The 20,783-nt window shown below is 40.1% G+C and overlaps 1 protein-coding gene across 3 annotated transcripts in view; it reads left to right on the top strand.

Annotated features, from left to right (window-relative positions):
* Positions 1-20,783, top strand: part of KIF26A (kinesin family member 26A) — a 187,403-nt gene that overhangs the window by 63,729 nt on the left and 102,891 nt on the right. For 2 of the 3 annotated variants that reach the window (XM_077266570.1, XM_077266580.1), the window contains exon 3: positions 13,466-13,981. In XM_077266570.1, coding sequence (XP_077122685.1) covers positions 13,466-13,981 — 516 coding nt within the window. The remainder of the gene's footprint in view (positions 1-13,465; positions 13,982-20,783) is intronic. The other variant, XM_077266589.1, reaches the window with a different exon arrangement.

Genomic DNA, 20,783 nt, shown 5'->3' with positions numbered 1-20,783 from the left:
CATACCACATAATCTCCGCCCACTTCTTAGAGCCAATTAAATTGAAGAGTGGGCGGGGTTTTGCTCAGGTGGGCGGAGTTACACATGCCGAAGCCCGGGATTTTACGCCCAGTGAGAGCCATTCAGGAATTTTAGTGGCTCTCACTGGCGTGCCGGCTCCCATCGTTCACAGCAGGGAGCCGGCTCTTTGTGTCGGCTCGTTCGCGAATGACACATCACTAGGAAGCAGACGGCAAGGGACCTGACGGACACCGGAATGTGAGTATGTACTGTTTTTTTTTTTTTTTTACATTTATGATGGTAACCAGGGTAAACATCGGGTTACTAAGCACGGCCCTGCGCTTAGTAACCCGATGTTTACCCTGGTTACCCGGGGACTTCGGCATCGTTGGTCGCTGGAGAGCTGTCTGTGTGACAGCTCTCCAGCGACCACACAACGACTTACCAACGATCACGGCCAGGTCGTATCGCTGGTCGTGATAGTTGGTAAATCGTTTTGTGAGACGGTACCCTTAGGAAGGTCTGGCAGGAGCACAACTCTCCCAAGATGATTGCTCCTATCTTCATGGATACATTGTAAAAACTCTATTAGGTCTGGATCTGAATGTGAACAAGGATTGTTTCCATGCACAGAAAGCTTATGAAGATCAGGAACATAGGAAGATAAGGACAATGTCTCCATGTATGAAGCACCACTTATCAGACCAGAAATAGAGCAGACTTTAGAGAGACTGTGGCAGCTCTTCATGATATAATCCAGAGTGCTTATCTCTGTTAAGTGACCGCTGGTATCTAATCTCGCTGTCCCTAGAGTGTGAGAAATTCTCCAGTTTAGCTTGGGCTTGTAGTCTTTCCCTAAACAGTCTATAGCCATGTGATGGCCAATGTGACCTGGGTTCTTTGGGTCCACATTTGAATATTTGGAACATAAAATGAATAAGGTAATAGATAATTTGTATTAGACCCTCATGGCAAGTCTATGACACCAAGTCAATGCAAAATGGGGCTGTCTTCTGTTAAAACTTTAGGTCCCACCAGTGGTGGACACAGACAGAATGTTTCCCCTGTGTAAGGACAATGTATGGGCCCTTTGCAGTACAAAAAGTCATCATAATGGATAATTCCACCATCTTTGAAGGTGGAAATGGGCCCCCTTACCTATTGGGCCCCTGTGCAGCTGCACCAGTGATATGACCTTGTGACCAATAGGTGAACCTTGAAGTTCTTTGGCACCAATGAAAATGTCCTCTACCTATGTTTTAATCCCCACATAAGTTGTATACCCTCATGGGAATTAAAAGACTCCATAGTCAATTCCAAGTTGGATGGTCTTCTTCTGAACCATTGCATTCCCCTATAGTGTCACTACAGGAACCTGAGAGGACAATTTGGTCAAGAGGTGCATCTTGAAGCTCTTGGAGCCCAATTTAACATGTTCCTTAAATTGCCAGTAGTCAATTCTAGTAATTGGCACAGATGGGTTCTCTTGGGCATCTGAGCCGAGTTGCCACTTCTCTACTCCCTCTTGCCATGTCCCTAATTCTGCCAACAGTCATCAGCCAGCTTCTCCAAAAATAAACATATTTGGCTCCATGCTGCTTTTTTAACTTCTCAAAGTTCAAGTCCAGGAATAGATTCAAGTAAAAAATGTTGGAAACATTACCCAATTGCCGTTTTAAAAGTGGAATATACAAAATAAGAATGATCTATTCACTGCATCACTGTTTCTTTAAGATAGCAGCGATGTTTTTCAAATCCTGGACAATCCCTTTTAAACCACAATCTCCCACTGCTGCCACAATGGATACACGTACATGACTTTTGTGTTCCTATTTTAGCACTCTGTAGAATTGCACAAAAGTAAGAAGTTAACTTCCTAGCAGAAGCCCTAATTTTTAACCCTTTAATTGCTTAGGCAGGCAGCTACTTAAATAAAAAATACATATATAAATTAATTAACATGTCATTTGGAAGTTCTGAATGACAGGAAAGGAAAATGTTGGAGCAGTTAATTAGAGAGTGTGATTGCTAGAAGTTTAGTTCTCATTTTATCTTCACACCCAGTGGACACAGTCTTTTCCTTGAGGATAGTGTTACAAAGGTAGGTATTATTCCAGAGGATCTGTCCATCATTCTGAGTCAGATAGCAGATGGTCTTGGAAGTTCTTATCTCTGTGATGAGTTCCTGGTCTCCCACACCTCATTCAGAAGCCTAGGTAAGAGACCTCAGCCAATTCTTATCTGCCTTCAGAAAATCACTTTTGTTAACTTTTTTTTTTTCAAAGTTTTTTCAAAGTAGGAATGGATTTTTATTTAAATTCTTTGTAGCGGTTTGAGGTATTTTAAAAAATGTGTGTTAAAAATTTAACCTGGTGTTTGTATATATATATATATATATGTTTTAATTTACAGTTTTCTCTTTTTTATTATCAAACATTTATTTTTTGATAATTTTATTTTTTTTAACCATTTTATATATTTTACTATTATGATTTATTTTACATTTATTTTTTTATTTATTCATTTTTAATAATTTTATATATTATACTATTATGATTTAGTTTGCATTTAGTTCATGATTATTTTATTATTTTACATTTCTTTTTTGCAAATTTTTTATAATTTTATATATTTCACTATTGTGATTTATTTTACATTCATTTTTTGCTTTTTTATGTTACTTGTAATCTTTAGATTTTAGTATTACTACTATTATTTTATATTTTATTGTTTTATATTTTTTTTATTTATTATTTTGTTATTGTTTTTATTTAATCTTGCTACAGTAATTTTACTACATTTCTTTAAATATTTATAGTTTTTTTTTTATAAGCTTTTCATATATTCTAGGTTAATGGTCCCCAACCGAATTCTTTCCTGGGTACTTGAAGTTGTAGTTTCACAAAAGCTCAGTAAAGTCTGGTTGGAGACCACTGAGCTAGATGATATTGACATTATTTTAATTCTTGGGGCTTCAGGTCATCTCCATAAATGTTGCATTGACTAATAAAACAGGACTAGTGGTCCATATGCAGCATTGCAGGAACATCCTGAGCCAATAGGTGTATCGATGACAACATAGGGACATGGGGCGCTATGTAACCCTAACTTTATACTTCTGTTTTCTGTCACCCTGTGTCTAATCCTAATGTGTTGAAACATTTAGTACATACGTAGTGGATATATTCCAGTATGCCATTTTCGTGAGGTTTTTGAACAGATGTTTAGTGTTTTTCCCCATTGGGTTTACTGTTAGTCCTATCAGCATTATGTATGGGGATGATGTATTTGCTGTGTGGGGCACTGTTGGAATGGTTTGATGGTAGAACTTCCTGTAATTCTGTCTCTGCGGGGTATGTTCTTGTTTTGTCTAACTTTTCTCCATGAGAGACAAAAAGTCTTAGGGAGGTTCATAAAACACTCTAAACATGGAGGAGGGTCGAGTTACATGGAATGAGATACTATATCATTGTTATGTTAATCGTTTCTATACATTCTGATGACTGATATGCTGGGTCTGTATGACGTCTTTGTTATTAATGGACACTAGACTACACATCGTGCCTGTCAGGGCTGATAGTCTCCCCTGTTAGATCCATTGTAACATATGGCATGAGCTGTAGCCCAGGAGAGGATTTTACCACTTAAAGGAGTCCTCTCACTTAGCATAAATATGTTCTCATACTTTGAACTGACGAGGGGCAATACCCCGAAACACCGTGTCTGCAAATTGATATTCTGATTTAGCTTTTGACCAAAGTCACATTTCAAGGCTTGTTAAAGGGTCAATAGTGACTTGTAGGATCGCGGCTTTCAGCAGGTGGCGCTATAGAGTTCAAGTCCTCTTCCTCTCTGAAGAGGCAATTTGCAGATTACATGGTAACATAGCTAGCAAGGCCGAAAAAAGACATTTGTCCATCCAGTTCAGCCTATATTCTGTCAGAATAAATCCCCAGATTTGCATCCTTCTAAAGAACCTAATAACTGTAAGATACAATATTTTTACGCTCCAGGAAGACATCCAGGCCTCTCTTGAACCCCTCGACTGAGTTCGCCATCACCACCTCCTCAGGCAAGGCATTCCAGATTCTCACTGCCCTAACAGTAAAGAATCCTCTGCTATGTTGGTGGAGAAACCTTCTCTCCTCCAGGCGCAGAGAATGCCCCCTAGTGACCGTCACCTTCCTTGGTATAAACAGATCCTCGGGGAGACATTTGTATTGTCCCCTTATATACTTATACATGGTTATTAGATCGCCCCTCAGTCATCTTTATTCTAGACTAAATAATCCGAATTTTGCTAATCTCTCTGGGTATTGTAGTTCCCCCATCCTGTTTATTAATTTTGTTGCCCTCCTTTGTACTTTCTCTAGTTCCATTATACCCTTCCTGAGCACCGGTGCCCAAAACTGTACACAGTACTCCATGTGCGGTCTAACCAGGGATTTGTACAGAGGCAGTATAATGCTCTCATTTTATCCTAAGTCATATTGCAAGACTCGTTAAAGGGTTGATCGCTACTTCCAACAGGTGGCCCTATAGAGTTCAAGTCCTCTTTTTCTCTGAAGAGGCAATTTGCATATTTCATGTGTATCCAGACAATATTACATTTCCATAAATTTGTCATTTTTGTTACTTGGTCTAAATGTTGCTGTTCTCCTGAATCTACTGCTGTTTTTATCTCTGCTTTTCTCCATTCCTCGATTATGGCTCCATCCTCTTTGTAAATAATTGTTGTGTTTATAGCCAACTGGGCGTGGTCATCAACTACACTCAAAAAGAGAAGAGTTGAGGACCACGGTCAGCTGGCTAAAAATAAATAAAGCAGATTTACATACAAGGAGGAGAGGGCTATATCTCAGGAATGGAGAGGTGCAGAAACAAAGGAAAAGCAATACCAGATTCAGGAGAACACAGGGATTTACACCAGGTCAAAATGACATACTTATGCTAAGTTCTCTTTATGGGGCCTCTCTGACTCAGACATGAGGGTCAACTTCTTAAGAAGCAAGTTATCCTAGAGGAAAGTCAGATAAAACAGGGAGAAATTGCAATCTGTATATGATGTCCTCAGTTGACCTGAAGACCCCAGTAATGTGAGGCAGCAGTGTTATCCAATACCATTCTATACCAATAATAATACTATGCCAAGTTGTACATTTCAATTAGTAGTGGTTCTGTATAGAAAATGCATCCAATAAAAACAGCTAGTAAGTAGGCTAGTCTATCCGAGAAGGTCCAACGATCAGCAGTTTAACCCCGTCATGCCGCAGCCAATTTCTGTTTTTCCGTTTCCGTTTTTTTCCTCCCCTTCTCCCCAGAGTCATAACTCTTTTATTGTTCTGTCCACATAGACAGATGAGGGTTTGTTTTTTGCAGGACGAATTGTACTTTTGAATGACACCATTCGTTTTACCACATAGAGCACTGGAAAATGGGAACAAAAAATTAAATTGTGGTGAAATTGTGAAAAAAAAAATGCAATTCTGTAATTGTTTTTTGGGAATTGTTTATACAGAGTACATTTTGTGGTAAAAATGACCATATAATATGATTCTGATCATCAATCCAATTACGGCAATACCCAACAAGTCCATTTTTTTTAATATTATTTTAGTGGTGGAAGAAAAATCAGAAGTTTGCACAAAAATTTTTTGGGTTTGTGTCACCATTTTCTGAGACCTGTAACATTTTTATTTTTCAGCCAATAGAGCTATGTTCTGGCATTGTTATTGAGGTGAGAGACAATGTTTTTATTGGTAACATTTTGAGATAGATGTAACTATCTAAAACATAGTTTTGGTGTTCTTGAATTTTTTCTTTTTATGGCGTTTACTGATCGGGTTAACTGTTTTTATATATTGATAGTTAGGACTTTTCTGCACGCGGCGATACCACATACTGTTTGTATTTTTTTAATCGTTATTTTCAATGGAGAAAAAGGGGAGTGATTTGAACTTAGTTTTTTGGAGGTTTTTTTCTAATTTATTTTTGTTAGTCTCCTCAGAGGACTTAAAGATATGATCATCTGACCCCAAGTGCAATATATGGTAACGCGACAGCAGGGTTTCAAGGGAACTCCATAATGACAGGCATAGGGGTCATCAGTTGACCCCCAAACTCTCATGACAACCCATCGGTGACCTGCGATCATGTGACGGGCGCGCCACCGAGCAGAGAAAATGACGTGCGCGCACGTCGGTATGTGTTATATTTCGTTGTCAGAGAATGACAGCAGGATTTAACAAGTTAACTGTCGATTGATAGTGGCCGGTCTTGACTGTAATACACAGACATCATCTGCAGGGTATGCTGTGGGCTCGCTCTATACACCTTCTTTTGACATATGCTGTACATGTATGGCGGCGGATGTCGTGAAGGGGTTAAAGGTACTACATTGGTTATTTAGACCCACAACTTCTAACCGGTTTACCTGTATGCCATCTATGTAGTATTGCTGGTACAGCATTGTCCTTACATTAATGGAACAACACTGCAATACCCTGCACCGCTATATCGATGTCGGCTCCATGCAGCTAAACGGTGCACGAGAGGTGGCAGCAATGTGGCAACTCCAAACAGCCGATTGTCAGGAGTGCCGAGAGTTGGACCGCCACCAATCTAACATTGATAGTGTATCCTAAAGTTAGGCCATGAATCTTCGGATCCCAGAAAACCCCCCTCCGGAATAGTGCACTCAGGGCTATTTCTTCTATTTACAAACTAGTCTATATATCAGCGGTAAATTTTTCTTTATACTGAGACTTTTTTTCCGATCTATAAGCACAACTAAACCCAGTTTGTGACTAAGGATATAACTGTAAGGGCTGCAAAAGAAGCAGTTGCACCTGAGCCCTGGTCCTTGTGTAGACCCAGGTAATGTAAATGGCACAGTATAGAAGGCGGCCATGTTACAGATTTTGCTTTCAGGCCTATCTTTACATCTTGGCATGTAACCACATATAATTTTGTTATCAGAGTGACTGTTCTTTGAAAAAATAGTATTTTTTATAGAACTCACTCCCACAGATCCCGAGCTTTGATGCCGCACGCCGAGCGATAACAACATTTGCCCTGTGCTCATCTCCGGCTTTACGATGGCTGCACAAACAAGCTTATTTTTAGCCAAACCCTTTGAAGAGGACATTTACCAAGAAAAAAAAAAGATTGAGGACATACAGCTGTGACATATTTATTAGCTACTTGTCATTTCCAGCATGCCACTGATAGACTCTTCCTATAAATGTAATGGGCACTTGTAAGTCTTGTAAACAAAGGCCATCGCCCGTAACCAAACACTCGGGCACCTTGTTCCTATCTGTCATCATCCGGCCCCATTCATTCCCCTCCAATGAGTTCACAGACTTATGAGTTGTGTCTTTTGTTGTTGGAGCCTTTAAAAAGGTCATAAACCTTGGAAGTGGTATCTATAATTCTCCTATGTGTAATTATACTGTACATGTAGCTGGTCTATAAATTGGAGCTTCTTTGTAATTTAAAGGATTCATTTTACCTAATGGCTGAATCTAAACAGACTGATAGTCCCAAGTAACAAGTTCGATATCAACCTCACACGTTGCACTGATGAGGGGCGTCTGCAAATTGAGATTCTGGTTTTGGCTTTTATCCTAAGTCATGTGACAAGGCTCATTACAGGGTTGACATTGACTTTTAGGATTGCTACCTCCAATAGGAAGAACTAGAGTTCTAGTCCTCTTCCTCTCTGGGAAATATGCAAATTGTCTCTTCAGAGGAGCATTGCGGCTTTAAGTCTCCTCATCTCGGCATGCTTAACATGTCACACTCCAAAGGAGAAATTATACTTCTTGGATATCAACCTCGAGATGTTTTGTAAGATGGCTTTTAGAAAGTAATAAGCACTTCTGTGGTTGTAGCACCTATTGATGAATCTCGTCCATTTGGTTTGGGTAGTCCTATTGGGAGGTGTTTGATCCAGCAATGGAGATGGTCAATTGACCACTAATGATCACATTAAAAAGTTTATCCAAAATTAGAAAAAAATACTTTCTTGTTGTGTCTGATAGTGCAGCTCGGCCATATTCTCTTGAGTGGGAACAAGACATTATATCAGACATAATCTCGGACAACCAGTAGATAATTGAGGATTCTCTCTACTTATCCTTCTTTGACATAAAGCTTCCACTTCCACAACCAGACACACGTTAGGTTAAATTCATCCGGACCTGCCGTTTTTCCGTCAGACTGGGTGATCATCTAGGGTGGTTGGAGGCCTCCACCAAAAATCATGTCAGTGGAGAGAAGGATCAGGCATGGTGAGTTACAGGTCTCTTCCAATTGAAAACAAATCCACAATTGGACGAAGTGAGTGTACATATATGAATAAGTTGGGAGAGATATTGGTCACCCAACAGCAATCTAGGGTGTATGGGCACTGGTGTAGAGCAAAGGTTTGGAGGCATTTGTAGACATTATGGTTTGATGTTCTACAGGGCGCAGCTATAGGAGGCGCAGATATAACTGTTACACCAGGGCCCTGGAGCCTGATGGGTACAAAGGTCTATCTGCCACAGTAGTAGATACTAGTAGTATAGTAGTATATGTATGTCACATGGTCGGTGCAGGGCTTTGTAATGGGGCCCAGAGCTTCAAGCTCTGATGGAAAGTCTCCCTAGTTTAAAAGGAGTATTTAACCCAAAATTCAAATTAAACCACTTATGCTTTCATATAGGGGACTTAGCCCCTACAAAAATCATACCTGTAGTATAGATTTCACTACTTCGTTTTACATAAAGCTGTTTTATTACATATGTAAATGAGGAGTCCTCGGTGCACCCTTGGTGTGGTCAATGGCTTAGTGCATTGTCCCTTCGCATTTCCCCTTAGCTTGACTGACAACGCTTGCTTGTCCAGAGCCAGTGTGCCTGACCTGAATGCCCCGGTCCTACCCTGACACTACAGGAGCCCAGTAAGTGCTTGCACAAAGGGCATCAGTTCTAGTAGGTTTCCTCCTGTCTGCAGACAGGAGGGATGAGAGAGCACCCACACTGACACAATGTATATGCACGCTCGCTGGGTTCCAGCAGTGTCAGTGTGCATGAGTAGGACCAGGAAATCAGTTTAAGTAGCGCTTGTTCAGAATAAACAAGCGCTGTCCATTAAGCAAAGGAGAGGTGTAAAAGATGCAAATTGAGGAGGTGGAATGGTGCACTTAGCCCTTGGTCATGCCAGCGGTGCACCGAGGACCCCTCATTTGCATATGTAACAAAACATTTTTAATGTAAAACTAATGATGTGAAATCTAAACTACAGATATGTTTTTCTATAGGGGTTTAACTTGAAGTTTTGGGTGACAGACTAATTTACTGCATGTTTCTGAGCCAGTAACATGTTCCAACTGCCCATACGTAGCATGAATAAGGTCATATGTCACCAATAAAGATGAAATTCAGGAACCTTAACAAATGATTTGACACGTCAAGAAGTAATGACTGAAAGGCTGATACTAATTTACTAGATGAAATGGGGAAGATGACTTCATCGCTTTATAACATATTGATGGATGATGTTGAGAAGTGAAGTCATTAACCACCGTCTCCCAGATATGCAAAGTGACTCACTGTATCAGATCCGTATGTGTCCTGTTATTTATGCTGGGATCGTTTTGGGAAATAATCTCAAATCCTTTTGTGTCTGGGATTTAAGGACAGATGTAAAAATCCTTTTAAAAAAATAGTGGGGGTTCTGCACTGGACAAAGCCTTTTAACGCCGTCATCATTGTGATCCATGGCTCATCCATAAGAGGAGACGACTAATCACTCTAAAATCTTCTGACGGCTCTGCCACTTCAACACAACTAAGTCTATGTTCACATGTCCAGTAGTGATCCGTTATAGCGGACCCACCAGTAATCCGTTGGCAGAAAAAGTTGTGCAGGCACAACTTTTTAGTCCGTTTTTAAATATCTGATTTCTGCAGGATCCGTTTTTTAACATTGAAGTCTATGGAAAACGGATCCGTTAATTAGGAATCCATTTTTCTTTCATTTGTAACGGATCTGTTTTTGGTTACTGGATACAGTAAAAAAAAGTGTATTTCTGTTATGTTGACATTTCAAAATATGGCAAAATCCATTTTTCAATATATGACTGATGTGGTAATTGCAAGCAAGGACCCCACAACAATTCTATTAATATATTGAGTGCTTGTTGGAATTAGACTTTAGCCAGAGGCAACAAAAAGTGTTATCATTGTTGTCTAGTTCAGCAAACCCTACCCTAAAAAGTAATTCTGATTTAAAGTGGACCTGTCATGTTGAAATTGGTGTCTGATCCCCAGTCAGGATGTTACAGAGCAGGAGGAGCTGATCAGGCATAAGAGTCCAGTGGGCGGTCCTACTCAGTGATTAACAGGCGTCACTGTATGAATGTGCATGCAGAGATAGCTGTCAATCACTGAGAAGGACCGCCCACTGGACTGCTACGTAAGACCACCCATTGGACTCATGTATACAAACACCATCTTCTCCTTCTCAATACCGTATAGTCCACATGTTACTACAAAGAGTGTTTCTTGCTTTGGAGGACCCAACACATTCATGCATTACATGGACAGCATAGTAATTTGATTAATAATGGTGTGATGCTTCTTTTTTCCTGTGGTGGCACTGCAGGGAATTTGATCTGTTACTTTCAGGTTAAATCGGATTGCAGGAGCAGCCTGTGATCAACTTATCGTATGGTGATACCTTCTTACCCCAATATAATAATTTTATTGGAGCGTCATAAGCCAAACACAGTAGCCGACAACCAATGAAAATGGTTCATTTATAACTTGACGAATAACCAATTTAATTTCCCCGATCTTAAGCTATCTCACTTGACCACCCATGTATACATGCACACTCCGCTTGGCTGAGCATGTGTATGTTCTTTACTGGATAAGAGGTGTAAACTGTTGCCACACTTCACTGGTGGCGCCCTATCTCCCTGAGAAGAAAAGGAAATGGACTTCTAAAATTTAAGATGTCGTGATTCTTCTCTCCCCAACATCATCTCTCAGAGAAGAGGTCAGGGCGCCCCCATATACAATAGACGGTCAGCCAGTATGTCAGACTTTAATGAGTATAGGGGCCCATTAGTGGGCCTGCCGAGTACTTTCTTTCATCATTATTTCCTCCCTCGTAATCCATGTTCCTCCAAGTAGAGATCTATGAGAAACACAAGTTTACAATGCAACAATAAAACAGTTTTTAATAGTTCAGCTTTTCGCTTTCAAGTCTGAAGAGTTATCGCTGGGAGACACATTGGAACATGCTTTAGTTTAACCTTCGCACCCTTCTGCCGGCCAGGTGGGTCACAAAGTAATCGCCGGAGCACAGCTGGTCCGAGAGCAAGCAGGAGGAATATGGTTACATCAATATAACCAGGCTTTGTAAAAAATGGTTCAGTGGTTTACATGCTCTCCTGCAAATAGCCAATCAAAATTCCAGCCTGGAAGAGAGAATTCTTGCTTCGGAATAGTTTAAGCTGACCTGTAAAAATCCTTTGTACGCCCAAGTGCAGAGTTCAAAGGGACCAGACCGAAATATTTACATGTGGATTCAAAAGCATATAAATCCATCACTGTACCTCCACGCTATTAATGTACAGCATGGCTTTAAATGGTTTTCATGGCATGCGTGGCTTGTGACAGCAGAGCGTGAAGCCTGGGTGTAGACAGATAATATTTCCAACAGAGGAAGGACTAGTCCTTGTAAAATAATGTTCCCTATATTCCATACAAATTAAATAGTCGGAAAAATGGATAAAAATTGGCAAAAAAGGTCCGGCGCTGTCAGCAGTCTGCCATTTTGCTTTAGAATCGGGAAGTTATAGGCTTCCACACTTCACTCCGTATAACTGTGATCTCCACCCGGAGGCTCTGCAGCGGCTGCAAACCACATTTCTCAGCATACTGTAGGAAATGTCACCAACTGGAAACAATTGTCATATACCGTAGACTCTATGGCCCCGATTCATCCAGACTGGCATTGTTCATGACGTTGTTCCTCTTAATGAATCTGTGAAAGTGATGTGTGACTCCATGTGCGCCTTGCCACTAATTTTACCCCAGTCAAAGACTAGAGTAAGATTTGTGTAGTAAGGGATGCCGTTGCTTGTAATGAATTTGAGGAGTGTGGTTTGCCGGCAAAAATGGTGTGAAGCCATCAAAAGTCACAAAATTTTAGTGCATCTTCACATTGTGGCAAAAATTTGCAACTCTTCAAAGCTTTTTATGGCAGAATTCTAGTTTAAAAACTTTGATGAATTGCACCCTATATATTCTAGACAAATGAACTATCCACTTGTAGAAGGAGATATGTGAATTTCCTTGCTGCTTCTCATGTTACCTTGAACTTGTGCAGTAGAAGTATCTATAAACCTCATAACTTACAAGGGTTGTCTTAAGTTAGGTTTTCAGGAACGGGCAACTCACCAGCCTCCCAGCTCCCTGATTGATTGACAGTTCGGACCACCTGCATGGTTGCATTGCTGTCCTGAACTATGCAAGTAGCCAAGCACAGCTTCATAGCAGTGCTTGCAAACTCTGTAGTAAAGAGCTTGTAAGCGCTGCACTCTTTGCATAGGAGACTAGCCACTGCTGATAGACTTCTCAGATGCCCGGTAACCTAGGCAAGGAGCAGTCAACAATAAGACTAAAACAGAGAATTTTTAATAAATGGTAAATTGTAAAGTAGCTTGTGTTTTACAAGCCCTTTGCAATTTTACCCATTTAAGAACCATAGAATAATCCTTTTTAAAATTGATTTTCCACACTTCAAAAGACCAAGAATTGTTAAGATTTGAGTTCATAGACGACATTCATGTAACACTAGCACCTACATAATACCTACTGAAGTTCTTTTTTGTCTTCTGAATGAGGTTAATGCCTTAATGCATCTGAAAATGTTATCACCCTAAAAGCCAGTGGGGCATCCGATTTCAAATAATCTAAAATATCACTTGTTATCAATGCTGGCTGACCAAACAATCATGGTTTCAGGTCATTCCTACCTTGAAGCTTTCTGACTTGGGTTTAGTAAAAGGCTTAATGAGCATGAACCTTTTAGTTCAATAGATCTCTCATTGGCCATTTTGGTCAGCAAGATGGTGATGCACATTTCTGTCTCTGTCACTCAAGCTGAAAGACATTTTGTCCGGCTGAATGTTATGTCAATTAAGGATCTGCTACAATTTTGAGTGTCAAAGGTTTATAGTAATGAGTGTGATTGTTAGCAGTGTGTCAAGCTTGACACTCGTTCTACCAAATGGAAGAACAGGTGGAGTAGACAAAGACATGTGTGCAAGTAAGGAAGTGACTACAACCCTGAGATAATGTTGTAGCAGTAGAGAAGTCTGTATGCATCCAGTATTCTTGTCAATTTGTGCAATGCATTTTTCTCTTTTTCTTCCAAGCTCATTAATTTTATCTACTCTTTTCCAGAACGCCCAATTTTCAGCTTTAATTTTCGACAAGCTCCAAGTGCCTGACTATCTGCAGAAAAGCAGGAGTGAAGGAGAGAGTCGCTGTGATGTCTGCGCTACTCACCTGAATCAGCTAAAACAAGAAGCTGTGCAGATGATTCAAACCATCAACCAAGCTGGGCGTCCTGATATTCTCGATCGTCCCCATACTTCGGTGCCTGTGGCTACCGTCATACCCAGGCTCTCGCCCCAGAATGTGGTCACAGTCTCCTCGCCGAAGGAATTGCTGATGATTGCAGGGCAGGTGGGTAGACAGTCTGGAAAAACTACCAATATATTTTCGGGGACGGAGCGGAGGAAAGGACTTGGATGGCCTCATGGGCAGGGAAGTTTTCCAAGTTCAAGTGTACAAGTGACGGTGGGTTCCAGCGGCATTGGTGGGGCACTCAGTTCAGTTACCATTCAAGCTCAACAATATCTAGAGGGAATGTGGAGCATATCAAGGGTGAATAATTTCCTACCTCCACCCATCCAAGTGAGTATTCCCAACTGTGTGTGTAGTGATGTCATGTGTGTCCTTGTCCGTGGATAAACCCTTTAATAACATCACCATAGTAACCATAACTGAATTTCCAACAGTGTAGTCACAGAATATAATGAAAGTGTAAAGAGACTCCGTAAAATGCATTTATAATATAATAGTGAGCTCATTATATTTACTGATCCCAGTCAATGGGCTAATTTAGGGCCCCAAAATATCTGATCCCAGTTGGTAGTAAGACTGTACACAAGCAAACAACCCTAGAGAATTATTTTGGGGTCTTATAAGCAACACAAACTGAATCACTAAGTAGAGGAGATGCTCAACAAGTGCCAAGAATCATATGCTAGGAATGTAAGGGGCAGACTAGCCATTCTAGTCATATCAACAGAGCGGCGGCTTTTCTTACGCTCTGCTCTGTTTATGGGGCGTGACTTTCGATGTCATGATGATTGACAGCCAGCTTTCCACTGCCTAAATGCGGGGAGCCAGCTGTCAATCAGAATGATGTCGGCAATAATTCCAGACAACAGAGCAGAGCGGAGAAGGAAGAGCTGCTCTATTGACATGGAGCAGCTGAATCGCCAGCAGGAGTGGTCAATGACCGCTCTGTGCCGGCACCCGGGTAGAACTTGCAGGTGGTTAACAAGTACCTGCCTGTTAATTTTTAGGCCCAGAGTAAAAATGAAATAAATTAGTCCTGGATAAACCATTTAAAGTAGGCATGAACATTTTAGCAGCGCTGAAATAAATAATGCCACAGATTCTGTATCTTAATTGGATGACTGGAGGAATTCTGTAAGAATGAAAATTAAAAACTGAAAACTGGATACAAGACGACTGAGGCACCAAATTATATTCCTTTAATACTTATTTTTTCCTCTGCACGTATATCCTGCACAGACGACTTATTAATACATTTTTTTTTCCATTTTGTACAAGAAAGTAAAATAAATTGCTTTTATAATTTGAAGAGAAGATTTCTAAGAATGTGGTACAGCCCGTGGATCATGCAGCATATATAGTATACAACAAATGTATTCTCAAGACAGAGAAAAGCATAGAAAGAAATGGAATATAATGAAAACTAATGACTTACAGCTCCTCGGTGTATGACTTGTATATCCACCGAATGACTTAATTCAACCACTGTGGGATATAAAAAAAGACATCAATGTGAAATAGAGAACAGTTTAGATCTGGCTCTTATTTTGAGTTCGATTTTTTTAATAGAATAATAACCAAAATAATATCTGTGCTAGTGCCTCAACTCTAGAAATGTAAAACAGTGAAGACTAATATTTGTCTTTGAAACAACATATGAGATTCAAGAGAAAAGACATAATTCCTTTAAATCTGCATCTGATATCCGGATGATTATGAGACCAAATATATTATTAATTTGTCTTTCTTTATTTTTGAAAATTGCAGTTTAATTTTTATTAAATTTTTCAAATATAACAATTGAAAATAAGGATTCAAAAAATCCAAACAATTATATTCAGAAACATTTTCTTAAGATCAATTTTCAGAAATTTTAAGGAGCTTCAAAGGCAAAATACAGTACAATGGAATAATAGGGGTTGGTTCCCCCCAGTGGTGAGAAACCAAAATGTAAATCAGTACGGTAAATATTAAAATTCAGCTGAGGTGTCTAATAATGTTTTCTAATAGAGTTATATTTGGCACCACTGTATACTAGCTCCAATCATCAATCTATAAAATGAAACTTATTGACTTAACTACACATATGAAGACAAGACAGACACAAGGTAGGATAGGGAGGGGAAAAGCACAAAACCAATAGTAGTAAGACGAGAGAAGAAGGTTAGGCGCTATTCGGAGGCCCAATAATAGTCCCAAGGGGCCCAAACAGTGTCAAATCTGTCCACTCTCGCTCCCATCAAGGCCGTCATATATTCCATCCTACGAATTTCAGCAATTCTGTTCAACAAATGTTGATGAGCGGGGGGGGGGTCTGCTTACAGTGAAAAGCTATCAAGCTTGCTATGATAAGAATGTGAAGTAATAGTCTAGCTGAATTCTTTCCCATCCCTTTAGGGGAGATGTTTAGAAGTTAGCTGGATTTAACCCAACCTCCAAAAAGAGGACCCTGTGTATTAAGGCTCTCACCTCTTCCCAAAATCCAGTGATCTCCGAACAAGACCAAAAGATATGGAATTGAGAGCCCACTTCTGAACCACATCGCCAACAGAGGTTTGAGAGTTGATGATTCAGTCTGTGGAGGAGATCCGGGGTACGATACCACAACGTCATTATTTTGTAGTCATTCTCCTTATAAAGAGTGCAGATAAAGGATTTAGCCGCTTTTTCCCAAATGATCTGCCAAGTTTGAGATGATAGTCCCCTCCCAAGAATAGACTCCCACCTGCTCATATATACGGATCTCATAACTGTTGACCCCCTTCGGGACAATTTATAATCCTATATATCCGATATGAGACTCTTGGTCGACGGACCCCTTTTCCAAATCCTTCCAAAATCAGTTGCTAAAGACACCTTTGTTTGGCCCAACAGGGAAGAAGCAAAATGTTTAATCTGCATATACTGAAAAATCTCCCTGTTAGAGTTAGCAAATCTGGACTTGACAGTGTCAAATGAAAGAACCTCTAGCATGTCCCCATCAACCAAGTCCGCAAATCTGAATAAACCTGTCGAAATCCACAGATTGAAAATTACAGAATCCGTGCTGTTTGGTATAATTGGCTGATATATGAAGGATATCATTAGTGAATTAGCAGAAGCCAAACTGAACTTCTTCATACATGCAAGCCAAATCTCCCTCATAAACTGCATGTGACCCAACAATGAAATTGGACCCCTATGGGCTTAATTTTCCACAATAGAGAATTCGGATGAAATGGGGCTAGCCGTCATGGAAACTCTTTTTAAAGGGAACCCGTCCGAAAGGTTTTATTGGTAGACCTCCATATACATCAGATGGCAGTGGGTTCTGCCAAATCTAATGTGTATGGAGAAATAAGTGACCCACATAGCTCTCTGAGAATCTACTTATCATTTCACACTGGTGTACTGTGCATTGGAAACGTTTGTACAATATAGCTGATTTTAATAAATGTCAGGACACAGAAAATATATATCAATGATAAGAAATCTTGGATTAAATCCAAACACAGTCAGCAAACATTCGTTTTTATAACTCTAGAGCCTATTTTTTTCTTTCTTTCAGTAATCTTGCCCTGGGCTGTATTTTTACATAAGCCATTGAAAGTATTTCCATAATTTAAGGTGGTGTGTTTTGAATGACATTTTTAGTGTGCGTAACCTACAATAAAAAGGCACACAGCAATAACAATATATGGCAGTATTGTGCTATCTTATAAATGAACATGATATTTAGTATTAGGGTAACAGTGAGTTAAATTCAAGATGTTTGCTATAGATATGTTTGTTTGTTTTTTTACCTGATGTAAATGCTGCTGTTCTCCTGAATCTGGCGCTGTTTTTCTTTAATTCCTGCTCCTTTCTGTTCCTGAGATATGGCCCCCTATTTCTTGTATGAAAATCTGTTCTTCTTGGGTGTGGTTGTCGAGTTGATGCCCATAGAGAAGAGCTGATGATCACGCCTACACATACAACAGTTGAACAGATTAAAAATTTAATTATGGCAAGTGACGAGTCCTCCTTTAAAACCTAATTTTTACTTTTTGTCATAAAGGTAAAAATTTCTGAATAGGGAGATTGATTTCAATTTACAGTTTAGACCAAAGTCAGCGGGAACAGCCAAACATCTAATGCATATGTCCTGCTCAGTACATATTAATTTGGCCTATGCCGGGGTAGAAAGGATTGGGCATGTTGAATTTCAACATCTCTGATCCTTTGTTCTTAGCTAGAATTGCCTGTCAGTAGCTACTTCCCTTTTCCTTTTGACAACTCACGCATGCTCTACTGAACCTTGCCTGAATGTTTGTAGGATCTATCATTAGCTTAGTCTTTGGTTACCAACTACTGGAAGTGTACGGCAAGGTGGTATGGAACACATCCATACTGCATTGTAATAGTAGTCACTTCAGCTGTAGTTCCCAATCTCTGGTGCCAACACAGACTCTTTGACCAGCTTTAGCCAGGTCAGATAGAAGGGCGTCTAGGGATACACTGCCTTCAAGCTTTCAAATCGGATTGTCAGCCAGCTAATTGCATAGCGGCCAGTCTGTCACATCATATCACTCAAATCTTCAGTATAACATCATATTGACATTAAGTTGAATAGAGAGAAGGGTTTGGCAGGACTCCAACTATGTTTTCTCTGTCCCATACTGCCATTTTAAATAAGAGTCTTACAATTTTGCCGTTTAGCTTGGTGGTGAAGAGGTCAACTCGTCAATTTGTCTCAGGTTCTTGGAGTCAATGGTGCCTCAACAAGCCAGATTGCCTGGCCCGTAGTCTGTAGATAATAGGTGAGGGCAGTACCTTGTAGCTTTTGCCCTGGGTGACGAAAAGCTAAGCTACAGCTCTGAATTGGTTTGATTATGAGTATGACATACCATCTGTGCCACCCAATAGATTAAGGTGCTCAGTGCCATTTTAAAAGCAGTTTTCTATTATATATTAAATTGCAAAAGGTTAGTATAATTAATTTCTGATGGTAGATTAGTAAAAATACATAATAGAGCCTTCTGCTAGTCTATAGGAGGAGTACTTCTATCACTTGTTATTTACCCCTTTTGCCAGCCTTGGTTGGAATGAGACTTTTGGAGTGATGGTTGAGCAGATCGGAGCCCAACCTACAGTCCACAAAGAAAAATTTTGGTTCCTCCATTTTTTAGAGAGGGCATGGACTCCAAATAGTGGAAAACGAAATTTGCCTGCGTATGCTTACATCTAATACATAACTTCCAGAAGCCACGGACATAAAGAATAAATTCAACCCTAGTTCTAAATGTCACCTAGTTTATAGAAAATAATTTCCCGGATGAAGGATCCATTATCCATGTGACTAGGCCTGTGTATTATAGGCTTCTTTTCCCATTTATGTAGAACATTGATTTAATTTCATTGTGAGTCCTATAATGGATTTATAATTAGAACCTAGTCACAATAATCAATGGTGAGATTATTAACCATGTAAATAAAACCAGAGGATTTAGGATGAGGTAATTTAGCCGGGTTATTGAGAATCAATGCGTGAAGTCAGACAGGATTATAGCTGCCAGTGAAGGTAACCCATTTAGATTCTTAACACCCATTGAAAGGCGTCATTGATTTCTGAAATACGGATTTATTTTGGGCGTATGAAAGTCGTGATGGAATTTATATAGCGATGTTCTCAGATTACTGGTTGGTTGTTACCGAGTCTAGTTCGAGATTTAAAGTGTGTGAACGGACTTTCTAAAAATGATACGGCTGCTAATGATACCTCGCAGAACGGTAAATATCAATCAAAGGCAATCACAGAGGTGAAAGGGCCCCAAAGCAAAGGCTAAAATGGGATTCCATAATTGAGACCATATTCCCTAACCTGTATGAATTTATACTGAGTGATAAACCTATTTGTCACATATATGCAAAGACCCAACCACTATTACATACAGAGGCTCCAAGGAAAAAACGAATATTGCAGTGTACATTTTTTTTAACGATGGAAGCCCTTGGGTGAGAGACGCTACTTATGCATTGAGAAATCCTCCAGATTAGAGCTGCGCAAATCAATTTGTAACAAATCCAAATAGCCCCCAATAATTCCAATTTGCCAGAATCAAATTTTTTTTTGCAGAAATTCAGCAAAATGGCAGGTAGCTGGCCGACTTTATGATGATTTTATTTATAGAGCCAAAAAGAGGTGAAAAATGTGGTGACGTGGGGCGCGACATTTGTCATTGCTCTGAATGACATGCATGGTGCCCCGCAAAAGCTTTACTCAGTGGTGGAAAACTGATCAGAAGCCACTGGAAGACTAGGCGATGAGCTGAGACGGCAGGATAAGTGAGCGTAATCTTTTATTGCTTTTTGACCTTCCATTTATTATGCCCTGAGGCAGGTACGGACTGGGGATGAAATTCAGTCCTGGCATTTGAAATCACACAGGCCCATGTTGTCCCCGTCCCCAAAAACCAGATGGGATATATTACTAGTATTACCCTGGATGGAGGAAAGGAAGATTTTCTACAAGAACAATATTTCTAATGATACCCGCAGCCTGCTGGGGTCAGTGACTTTGTTCTTCATCACAACTCTTAACATTATGGGTATCTTGAGAACACCAATTCTGTTAACAAGGTAGCAGACAAGGCAGCCCATGACCAGACAGGCCCTTCTGGTATTTGCCAGAATTGCCAGATGGCCAGTCCGGCCCTGCCTTGAGGTCTCATAAGACCTCAGAGCTTAATAAATATCTTTTTGGAACACATTAGATTTGGACTGAGTCAGATCTGCTGGATAATTCAAATGTATTTCCCCAAAACGATATTCGAGAGGTTCACACATCTGTACCCCAGATGTATACCTTAGGGCTCACTCGCATAAGTGATGAGTTTCTCTTCCGAGAGAATCAGATCGATTATGGTAATGGCACTCTGCTCAAACTCTGATCCAAGCTTTACTGTGATCCAATGCTTTAGAATGAGAGTATCGTATCACAGGTGTGGAGAAGATGGAAAACTTAAGGATTCTGGGATTGTCATGCGGTTGTTATGACACGTGAGCTTGGCGCCCAATCACTGTTAGTGTCACTGTCCCCACCTTCAGACAAATCGACCATTAAGGCCCCATACACACGTTCAGGAATTGATGCAGAAAATTCCTGGGAAAATTC

The sequence above is a fragment of the Ranitomeya variabilis genome, chromosome 1, assembly GCF_051348905.1.
Source record: "Ranitomeya variabilis isolate aRanVar5 chromosome 1, aRanVar5.hap1, whole genome shotgun sequence".
Taxonomy (NCBI): domain Eukaryota; kingdom Metazoa; phylum Chordata; class Amphibia; order Anura; family Dendrobatidae; genus Ranitomeya; species Ranitomeya variabilis.
The sequence above is the reverse complement of the archived record's forward strand: the minus strand, read 5'-3'. Positions and strand labels throughout refer to the sequence as shown.